Below are 11,669 nucleotides of genomic sequence, written 5' to 3'. Positions count from 1 at the left end.
CTTTTTATGGGCAACATAGCATAGAAGCGCACGTGAAGTGGGCGGGAAATTGATTCAGTGTTGATGAACGCCGAGCGGCAACAGGTATGGCCTAACTTTACATTTGAAAAATAAGAGATGTCTAGACTTTTATAATAATTTATTTATAGACGAATAAAGCTAATTTCCAGGAAAACTGCTGAACGCGAAAAAAACTCCGTATTTAATTGGCTAGCCTTACACAAGATTGCGTCTCAAAAACTAGTGAGCTCCCGCCTCCCTAACGTTACCTAGACAACATTCCTGTGTGTCATATGCGCGTTCCGCACGCACAACATGTCTGGTGTCCATCTAGACAGCACTTTGGAGCATCATTCAATCATGTGGACGGTGCCTATTGAGGCTGTCTGGGTGGGTAGCTAACTGTGTTTTGAGACAGAGCCTAAAAAACAAACAAACGCTATATAAGGAATTTGGAGTGACAGCCAAAACTCAAGTGCAACATATATTAACAAAAAGCCATGTCTTATGTCACCGTGTGAATGAGTGACTATATTTAAATGTACGGCGATGTTAATAAACGCTAATAAGTTCATTGAGTTACATTCGAGCTGCACAGTCTCCCATGACGGCTTGTGTTTTCTCAGACTCGCCACACATCACGATGTTTTATGCCCAAATCTTCACCTCCAAACGAAGCACACTAGCCAAGATATGGCTCGCAGCCCACTGGGAGAAGAAAATAACCAAAGCACACGTGTTTGAATGCGACCTAGAGACCACCATAAAGGAGATCTTGTCACCCCAGGTAAGGTTCACCTGGTTAATCCACTAAACCAGGTCATTAATGTGGTTAGTGCTCACTTTTAGAGGTAGAATAAAGGGTAAAGCTCAATTAAAAAGAGTTAAATCATTTTCTTCCCCTGTGTGTGTGTGTGTGTGTGTGATTTATCTCCATGATTCATTACCAGATTAAAATCGGTCTGCGAACTTCAGGTCACCTTCTTTTAGGAGTTGTCCGGATATACTCAAGGAAGACCAGATACCTTCTCACAGACTGCAGTGATGCATTGGTCAAAATTAATGTGGCTTTCCGGCCAGGTGAATGCATCCTCATATGTGCCATCTCTGATTTTAAATCCGTCAGTGACAACAGAACGAGTGAACACTGCAAGAGAGCTCAACGATATTTCGTTTTTGATCACAGGACAGACAGATCTGCCTGAGGATGCGATGGAGGCCGCGTTAAAATCTATCACTCTACCAGAGGACTTCACTGACTTTGATTCCCAGCTGCCTGATCTCAAGTATCATGTTCTTCAACAGCTCTTTATATAGGTTTTTTTTTTTCCTGATATCATGTTTTTATGACTTATTTGGCATGTTATGTCTCACGCAGCACCATTGATGTGGTCGATCACTTCTCTTTGAATCAGTGCCGCACTGAAGATATTACCCTCAAAGAGACCTTTGAGAACCACTTTCTCACCATGGAGCAAATTGGTAAACCCTCTGAATGAACAACGAACCAAGTTTTTACATACACTATGCAAAACTGTAGATGTTGATTATTGATTGTTTGGCTCTCGTTCATGTCGCAATTGTTGAGCCGGTTGTAACACTGTGTTTGTTTACCATTCAAAGGTGAGGAAATCCAGTCTTATCAAGGGTTGTTTGATCAGAGTTTCAGTGTCCACGGCGACTGCTTTGGTGATGAAGAAATGGCTGTCGACCTCATTGGTACAGTATATACACTTATGAGTTTGCGACATGCACACCGAAAACACACACACACATACTAATAAAAATAGTAATATGTATGTATGTTTAAAGTCAAAATGAAATCAGAACTGGCATTATGTATTTTCTAATGCAGCATGTTATACAAAAAAAAAAAGTTTTTTGTAATGCAAAAATAATTATAATTATGTTGCTCAATAAAAATAAATAAATATAAAGATGAAAATATTCGTAAGTGTTAACCAAATGTCAAATAACTGTTTAGTCATTGATTACAAATACTTAAAGGGAGTAAAATGATAGCCGAATAAAAATTTTTTGGGTGAACTATCCCTTTGAAGTTAATATATCAAGAGTTAACACTATTGTAATAGAGGTTAGTGCAATAATAGCAAATAATGTAATGTTTAAATAAGTTGTGGGATACATTAAAATGTCCATACGTCAAGTTATGAGAGAAAAATCTAAGTCGGTTTAATGTTGAAGCTGAAGTGTATAATTTCTCCTCCACAAAAGGGAATTGTGAAAAGTGACTATTTTTAAATATGTTTGTCAAACACTTCCCCCATGGCTCAGTGTGAACATTAACGAGGGATATGATAGTAGATTGTAATATAAGTGAATATGAATCCCCTTGCTTTTTGTGCATTTTGTACAAAATCATTGCATCTAAATTTATACAATCTGCCTAGTCTTTTTTTAAACCACTAAAATTATGGAACTGAATCACCCTCCCACTTCTCCGAGTCCAATATTTGTTTCTTTCTCTGTATTTGTGGTCTGTCTAGATTTTATAGCAAATACTACTGATGATGCTGTGGTGCCTGATTTCTATGAGGACACCCCGAATGAATTACCAGCGACACCTCCTCCTACTGCTGTCACTGCAGAAGGGAATGATGGTACACTTTTTCTAGATATAGCATTACATTATATTCTAGCCTTTGAAATAGATGAACAAGCATATTTCATTCTTATTAATAGTTGGTTTTGGTCATATTAAATTACACACATACTTATTCTTTTTATGGGCAACATAGCATAGAAGCGCACGTGAAGTGGGCGGGAAATTGATTCAGTGTTGATGAACGCCGAGCGGCAACAGGTATGGCCTAACTTTACATTTGAAAAATAAGAGATGTCTAGACTTTTATAATAATTTATTTATAGACGAATAAAGCTAATTTCCAGGAAAACTGCTGAACGCGAAAAAAACTCCGTATTTAATTGGCTAGCCTTACACAAGATTGCGTCTCAAAAACTAGTGAGCTCCCGCCTCCCTAACGTTACCTAGACAACATTCCTGTGTGTCATATGCGCGTTCCGCACGCACAACATGTCTGGTGTCCATCTAGACAGCACTTTGGAGCATCATTCAATCATGTGGACGGTGCCTATTGAGGCTGTCTGGGTGGGTAGCTAACTGTGTTTTGAGACAGAGCCTAAAAAACAAACAAACGCTATATAAGGAATTTGGAGTGACAGCCAAAACTCAAGTGCAACATATATTAACAAAAAGCCATGTCTTATGTCACCGTGTGAATGAGTGACTATATTTAAATGTACGGCGATGTTAATAAACGCTAATAAGTTCATTGAGTTACATTCGAGCTGCACAGTCTCCCATGACGGCTTGTGTTTTCTCAGACTCGCCACACATCACGATGTTTTATGCCCAAATCTTCACCTCCAAACGAAGCACACTAGCCAAGATATGGCTCGCAGCCCACTGGGAGAAGAAAATAACCAAAGCACACGTGTTTGAATGCGACCTAGAGACCACCATAAAGGAGATCTTGTCACCCCAGGTAAGGTTCACCTGGTTAATCCACTAAACCAGGTCATTAATGTGGTTAGTGCTCACTTTTAGAGGTAGAATAAAGGGTAAAGCTCAATTAAAAAGAGTTAAATCATTTTCTTCCCCTGTGTGTGTGTGTGTGTGTGATTTATCTCCATGATTCATTACCAGATTAAAATCGGTCTGCGAACTTCAGGTCACCTTCTTTTAGGAGTTGTCCGGATATACTCAAGGAAGACCAGATACCTTCTCACAGACTGCAGTGATGCATTGGTCAAAATTAATGTGGCTTTCCGGCCAGGTGAATGCATCCTCATATGTGCCATCTCTGATTTTAAATCCGTCAGTGACAACAGAACGAGTGAACACTGCAAGAGAGCTCAACGATATTTCGTTTTTGATCACAGGACAGACAGATCTGCCTGAGGATGCGATGGAGGCCGCGTTAAAATCTATCACTCTACCAGAGGACTTCACTGACTTTGATTCCCAGCTGCCTGATCTCAAGTATCATGTTCTTCAACAGCTCTTTATATAGGTTTTTTTTTTTCCTGATATCATGTTTTTATGACTTATTTGGCATGTTATGTCTCACGCAGCACCATTGATGTGGTCGATCACTTCTCTTTGAATCAGTGCCGCACTGAAGATATTACCCTCAAAGAGACCTTTGAGAACCACTTTCTCACCATGGAGCAAATTGGTAAACCCTCTGAATGAACAACGAACCAAGTTTTTACATACACTATGCAAAACTGTAGATGTTGATTATTGATTGTTTGGCTCTCGTTCATGTCGCAATTGTTGAGCCGGTTGTAACACTGTGTTTGTTTACCATTCAAAGGTGAGGAAATCCAGTCTTATCAAGGGTTGTTTGATCAGAGTTTCAGTGTCCACGGCGACTGCTTTGGTGATGAAGAAATGGCTGTCGACCTCATTGGTACAGTATATACACTTATGAGTTTGCGACATGCACACCGAAAACACACACACACATACTAATAAAAATAGTAATATGTATGTATGTTTAAAGTCAAAATGAAATCAGAACTGGCATTATGTATTTTCTAATGCAGCATGTTATACAAAAAAAAAAAGTTTTTTGTAATGCAAAAATAATTATAATTATGTTGCTCAATAAAAATAAATAAATATAAAGATGAAAATATTCGTAAGTGTTAACCAAATGTCAAATAACTGTTTAGTCATTGATTACAAAGAGTTAAAGGGAGTAAAATGATAGCCGAATAAAAATTTTTGGGTGAACTATCCCTTTGAAGTTAATATATCAAGAGTTAACACTATTGTAATAGAGGTTAGTGCAATAATAGCAAATAATGTAATGTTTAAATAAGATGTGGGATACATTAAAATGTCCATACGTCAAGTTATGAGAGAAAAATCTAAGTCGGTTTAATGTTGAAGCTGAAGTGTATAATTTCTCCTCCACAAAAGGGAATTGTGAAAAGTGACTATTTTTAAATATGTTTGTCAAACACTTCCCCCATGGCTCAGTGTGAACATTAACGAGGGATATGATAGTAGATTGTAATATAAGTGAATATGAATCCCCTTGCTTTTTGTGCATTTTGTACAAAATCATTGCATCTAAATTTATACAATCTGCCTAGTCTTTTTTTAAACCACTAAAATTATGGAACTGAATCACCCTCCCACTTCTCCGAGTCCAATATTTGTTTCTTTCTCTGTATTTGTGGTCTGTCTAGATTTTATAGCAAATACTACTGATGATGCTGTGGTGCCTGATTTCTATGAGGACACCCCGAATGAATTACCAGCGACACCTCCTCCTACTGCTGTCACTGCAGAAGGGAATGATGGTACACTTTTTCTAGATATAGCATTACATTATATTCTAGCCTTTGAAATAGATGAACAAGCATATTTCATTCTTATTAATAGTTGGTTTTGGTCATATTAAATTACACACATACACATTTGCACTCAAATTAATTTTTTTTAATTTGCATTCTTAATTTGTTCTTTTTTGCTGTCATACAGATTTAGTCTCAGTAATTATTATTATTTTTTTAGGAATTGTGAATATGAATCAAGTTTTTGAATTTATTTGCAAAAGGAAAAAGGCTATGTTTTTTATGATATCATATTTCAAACTTACGTACAGTTGCTTTAATAAAACATTGCATAAAAATACATTTAGATGCGTGTTTTAATTAATCACTTTGGATATGTAAGATTATAAAATGATAAATGGCTAATATCTGATCTTAATATTGTACATTTTTTATCTGTAATTTATTAGGAATTGACCTTTGCTTGCAACGCTAACATTTACCACTGTGTCATTCTCTCAAAGAGCTGGAGTCTGTGAAACCAGGACTTTCCTGTTTAAAGGGTAGGAGCAGTCCAGCCTTGACTGAGACCACTTTCTTGGTAAATGCAGAGGAAGGCTTTGCTCTTGCACCGGTTGCTGGCACACGTGAGTTTTAACAGCTCTGGCGAATATAATGAGCAGTAGTTTTGGACCTTTGCCTCAAATTGTTGTACATAGTTAAAGGGACATTTCACCAAAAAATTACAATTCTGTCATCAACTTCTCACCCTCGTGTCGTTCCAAACCTGTATGAGTCTTACTTTCCTCCGTGTAACATAAAAGAAGATATTACAATGGAAGTCAAAGGTAGCCGAAAATGTTTGATTTTCAACTTTCTTCAAAATATCTTTTATGTTCTACAGAAGAAAGAAAGCCATACATTTGGAACAGCACGAAGGTGAGTAAATGAATACAGAAATTTCATTTTTTGGATGAACTATCCTTTTAATGTTGGGGTTTTAACTGCTCTCATGAAGCCACTAGAGGGTGCTGTTGACAACCAGGAATAAAAATATCCACATAGGGTTTGCAGGCCAGATCATGGTAATGAATCAGCTGCTGCAGTATGTGCACACTGTGTTTTTTGTGTTTAGCATGATGGCCTACTGTGTTTGCCAAAAGGCATAACATGCAACCAGAGCGTGGAATACTGTATCCCACAATGTCATACAAATTAATGTCAACCACAGTTTTTCTTGACTGTTTTTATTGCACTGACATATATTAAGACATTTCTGCATAATACTGGATCACAAATACAGAATTGGCTTTTTATATTAATGTAGTGAGTTAATTAATTTTGGCATTATATAGTATATACTGCTCAGTAAGCATTATGCTAGTCTTCCAGATTTGCTAAGACATCAGAGCAGGGCCTAAAACTAACGTTTTCCCTCATCTGCCAATGGCCGGTGACTTGAGAAAATTTACTTGCCCCAAACTTTTTTTTTTTTTTTTAACAGACCATGAAACCTGGCAGAACAAATTGGGGGAAACATCTAATTGCAAATTTTAATTATTATTATTAATATTTATTATTATAATTATTTAATCAAATTGTAAAATTAAACTAAAGATATCACTATAATACTATTGAACTATAAAGTAGTTAATAATAATAACTGTGAGATATATATATATATATATATATATATATATATACATATATAGCAACAGTAAAATTACAATACTAATATTCATGTTTGTTTTTTCTGTGCTTTCAAACGTTAAACCATAGAGATTTATTTTGGCAGAAAACCACATAGAAACTTCTCTTTTGTTGACAACAGACCATTCTCATTACAAACTGTGCATTTGGAAATGCAACATGGACCAAACATTATAAGCGACTCAAACCCGCAGCACTTGCACAGATGGAGTTCTTGTGGAGCAGCATTTAATGGAAACCGCCACAACACACTGAAAACATGCAGTCTTTTTTAATTTGATAATCGTGCTAATCCATATCACGTTTTCAGGCATTGTTAGAATTAATTAAAAAAAAGTTAATGGCCAACTGGCTATTAAAGCTGTTTCATATACTCGCCAACGCTGATTTTTGCTTACATTTGGTGGTTGATTAGTGTTAATTTTAGGCCCTGCCATCAGACTAATGGAAAGTTTAAACATGTGCTCAGCGTCTTCAGCAAGGAAAAGAAGCACGAGGAAGCGGAAGCTAGTGATTGACCGATCAAAGGAACTAACAAACGATGACATCAGGAATCAACTGGCTGACTGCTCTGACCTTTTAACCCCATTGGAGATAGCCCCGCCCACTCGGCAGCTCATGGAGTGGAGGGAAAATGGAGGAGTGAAGCAGCTGTTCTCCAGTTTTTGTCTGCCACTCTTTCACCCTGACTTAAAGCAGGTATCGCCCACACCCGCAGCTGAAATAGTAGCTGAGCTCAACTGAAGTGCACAGCTGTCATTATATGGCCAGTATAGCATTAAGCAGTGCATCATGGGATATATTCCTCTCCCTCTATTCCTCTAGCTGTTCCCTTGTGGCACATCACGTAGGAGACCAGGCTTGGAGGGAGGAGCGAGACAGCAGACTGACCCTGAGGAAATGAGAGAGCAACCTAGAGAGGGTAACAAATCACATTGCATCAGACAAAAGCAGAGCTGATGAAAATCTGGTCCTGTTTCCACCTGGTATTAAGAGGCATTTTCAGTCATCCGATCTCAAGTGGTCAGCTGAGACTAGGGTTGCAGGGAGGCAGAAAATTTACGGTAAATTTCAGAAACATTCCAGAAATTTTGGAAACTTTCCAGGATTTTTGGAAACTTTCAGAAATTACCGGAAATTTTCCTCCCCTTTGAAACCCTAGTCGAGACACATTACTGTTTTAACCTGGTCCTATCATGCATTTTAAATGCGTCTCTTTTGACCACTTGTATTAGGATTTTGTTTTGTCCCTCCCCTTTAATTTTGTCGCACTGTACACTTTTGCTAGTGCGGCACACAAATACAATTGAATGATTGAAGCCACTATGCTGCTTACGAGCAAGCAGGAAAGAAAGCGAATGGAAAACATACAAATTAATTTTTGGATTAACTATCCCTTTAATGCATGTATAGGCGCAGGCGCGATGACTTTTGACATTTTTTTCCCCTGATAACAGTTGAAACTATTTAAAATACGCCATCTCTTTTGACCACTTGTATTAGGATTTTGTTTTGTCCCTCCCCTTTAATTTTGTCGCACTGTACATCACTTTTGCTAGTGCGGCACACAAATACAATGGAATGATTGAAGCCACTATGCTGCTTACGAGCAAGCAGGAAAGAAAGCGAATGGAAAACTTACAAATTCATTTTTGGATTAACTATCCCTTTAATGCATGTATAGGCGCAGGCGCGATGACTTTTGACATTTTTTCCCCCTGATAACAGTTGAAACAATTTAAAATACGCCATCATTTTTGCTCATACAGATAAGAATAATGCATCATTCGAAATTGTAAAGTCTACTTTTATTTGTGTACATTCACATTATCAACAAAATGTTGTGCTTTTTTAAAATAAAGAAATCAAACAGGATGCCCTTTCTGCCATCTCGGTCGCCGTTAACTGTGGAACTCGTCACAAAAATGAACCGAAACTCATCATATGGGCTACTTGCCTCATAGACATCAGAAATATATCTATAGAAAGCTCGAAATGTCTAGCTCATTATGTAATCCGTACGAAAGGTGCATTTTTCTCTGAAGGCACGTCCACTGTACTGCGGAGATGGCAAGTCAGCATCGTTAACTTCATCTTTGCAGCGGACAATGACTCAGAAAACAGTAATATAAATATAATAAATATCTCCTTGTCATTTTACCTGACATATTCATAGTCATTAATGCTTTTGCCGGTGCTTTGCGGCAAGCTTTATGTGTGCGCTTGAGTGCGGAATACGCTAGCTAGCCTATATGTTAAAAGGCTCATTATGGTTTAGTATATATTAAGTAATTACATATATATATATGTATGTATATGTATATGTATATGTGTGTGGGTGTGTGTATTATACATGTTTAGAACAGCATGAAGGTGAAATCTCTAAAAATTCAAAACTAAAAATATTGTCCTGATTGGTGTGTGTGAACCTGTAGCAGTCTGGGAGAGCACTGCTCAGCCGGTGCTGGATGACTGGAGTTTGCTGCAAGAGTCTGTTGTTCCAGATCAACCTTCTGTCACTCATCCAGAACCTCCACCACTGTGGAACACCACCAGTGTAAGAACTACATACGCACTTAATGACCATTCAAGTCAACAAGAAGTCAAAATTTACCATTTACTGACTTTATACATGTTCCTGGTTTTATTGTGATTGATTCACTGCTTCAAGTTCATGATCGTTCATCAGAATGCAATAACTAATAATTTCACCCCCATCTCACCCTTTCTCTTTGTCACAGGAAGAGAGTAGGTTGGAGGTGTCGTATCCAGAGCCTGTCTCTGATATCTCCATGTTTGTTCATCCATCTGGAGGGACGAGGGAAACCCCAGTGACACAGGCACAGGTAGTGCTAAACACTCAACCACACACGAAACATATCTTTTTCCGTCAGGACCACAAATAAACAAGACCTGCCACAACTAATCAGTAATGGACCTTTTTCACATTTCCATGTTTCTCAGCAGCGGAAGTCAACATAGTTGGGTAAAATTCTATAGCAGTGATTGGGAGACTATCACAAATATATTTTATGCATTCCCATTTGCTCAAAAGGCAAAAGAAAAACTCCACAATAGTGTTCGCAACTTTCAAAAAAAGGAAAAAACAAATAGAGAGAGATTGATAATGGCAGTTAGAAGAGAGAACAATGTCAAATTTACCATAGCTGCCATAGACGTTTGTATTAGAAACGCCCCTGAATTAGCATTAACTAGTTTTTGTAATTTGATGCAAAGGTAATATAATACAAAGCATTGTGTTATAAATGTACAAACATAAAAAAAAATGAAAATATAAAAAAACTTTGTAGGATTTACGATGCTGATGACTATTGAAATGGATCATCACAGTCTTGTAAAAAAGGGTCCATAATTGCTAATGTATAATAAACAATTTCAATCAACCAGTGACATTTTTGCACTGTGCAATGGCGTCACTTGTCAACGCCTTTAAAATTAGGGTAGCAATCCATCCAATTTGTCATATTTGTTGAACTCAAGTTAAACTATAACGTTCAATATTCCAGTAACTATTTTTACTAAAGTTTAACAAAATTACCTGGAAAAAAATGTTACACAGTCAAAAAAATGTATTGCTCCAATCTTACATTCCATACTTGATCATTGCAGGATATTATATTGCCATCATTAGGCAATATTATTGGTGCTTCATTTTCAGAGTAATATTTAAATGTTATATGACACTTTATTCACAATTATTAAATCAACAATTTTGTAAAGAAATAAGTGGCTCTTACAACCTATTCTATGAAAAACTGAGATAGGAGGGTCCATTTGTGTTTTTGGTTGTTGCGCTAATTGTGACTTCTGGATTTTCTGGATTTCCGGTTAGTTTCGGATTTAATGGGCACTTGCCACACCCTTTAAAACAGGTCTTACACTTTCTGTCAAATGCTCTGAGTGAACCTTTCTGTCACTTATTATGTTGCTCATTGCAGCTGAGATGGTTTACACCCAGACATATCTTACATTTTACTATGTTTACTATTGTATTCATATAAAGCAAGCATTTCCATTGTGTAATACAGCCTGTCCCAACAGTGAACGATTACCATTAAATTTCAAATATTTCATAGAGCGTGTGCATGAATGTCAGTCAAATTGTTGCAACAGAGAAGGGGCTGCAAACATTTTAACCTGAACTAATGCTTGTTAAATTTACCATTATCAGTCTTATATGTTCATATACACTATAGGGCTGTCCAAAAAAATTTGAATTTCGAATATTCGCCGAATTTAAAATAAAAATCCACATTCGAATGCAAAAACGTTGCATTCGAATTTTAGGTGTGCGTTAAGGAGGCAGCCTTATCAGTGGCGCACGAGATGCGATGACGATGTAAGTGTCGCTGCATTATAATGTTTTTGTTAGCCTATCCAGTTGAAGCCACTAGATGCGGCGCTGCTGCGTTGTTAATTACAAATATTGCGGGAAAAGAGAACATCAATGCGGAGAAGATCTTGTTTACATCAAAACCGAAACCAAGCCGTTCACACAGAACGCATATTTATCGCATTTTCTAGAGGGACATCTATCAATGTTGCACTCGCATGTTGCACAAAGGAGCCGCATGTTTAGAAAGCCATGTAAAATTAATGCAAGTTCA

At 37.3% G+C, this 11,669-nt stretch overlaps 2 protein-coding genes across 2 annotated transcripts in view; both read left to right on the top strand.

The window, feature by feature from the left end:
- Positions 1 to 1,499, top strand: part of LOC107752571 (taste receptor type 1 member 1-like) — a 15,835-nt gene extending 14,336 nt beyond the window's left edge. The window contains exons 8-10 of the mRNA XM_016568577.1: positions 627 to 787; positions 1,081 to 1,286; positions 1,379 to 1,499. Of these exons, the coding sequence (XP_016424063.1) occupies positions 627 to 787; positions 1,081 to 1,286; positions 1,379 to 1,499 (488 nt within the window). The remainder of the gene's footprint in view (positions 1 to 626; positions 788 to 1,080; positions 1,287 to 1,378) is intronic.
- Positions 1,500 to 2,771: 1,272 nt separating this feature from the next.
- Positions 2,772 to 9,947, top strand: LOC107752570 (double-strand-break repair protein rad21-like protein 1). Its single transcript, XM_016568576.1, has 12 exons — positions 2,772 to 2,824; positions 3,367 to 3,527; positions 3,689 to 3,818; positions 3,925 to 4,024; positions 4,117 to 4,220; positions 4,362 to 4,457; positions 5,245 to 5,358; positions 5,856 to 5,978; positions 7,511 to 7,740; positions 7,867 to 7,963; positions 9,477 to 9,598; positions 9,783 to 9,947. Exons 2-12 carry the CDS (start codon positions 3,384 to 3,386, stop codon positions 9,945 to 9,947), a joined length of 1,425 nt encoding a protein of 474 aa, XP_016424062.1. The 5' UTR covers positions 2,772 to 2,824; positions 3,367 to 3,383.
- Positions 9,948 to 11,669: the final 1,722 nt, after the last annotated feature.

This window comes from Sinocyclocheilus rhinocerous, unplaced genomic scaffold, assembly GCF_001515625.1.
Source record: "Sinocyclocheilus rhinocerous isolate Xijiao unplaced genomic scaffold, SAMN03320098_v1.1 scaffold1102, whole genome shotgun sequence".
Classification (NCBI taxonomy): Eukaryota; Metazoa; Chordata; class Actinopteri; order Cypriniformes; family Cyprinidae; genus Sinocyclocheilus; species Sinocyclocheilus rhinocerous.
This window is presented reverse-complemented; position numbering and strand designations above follow the sequence as displayed.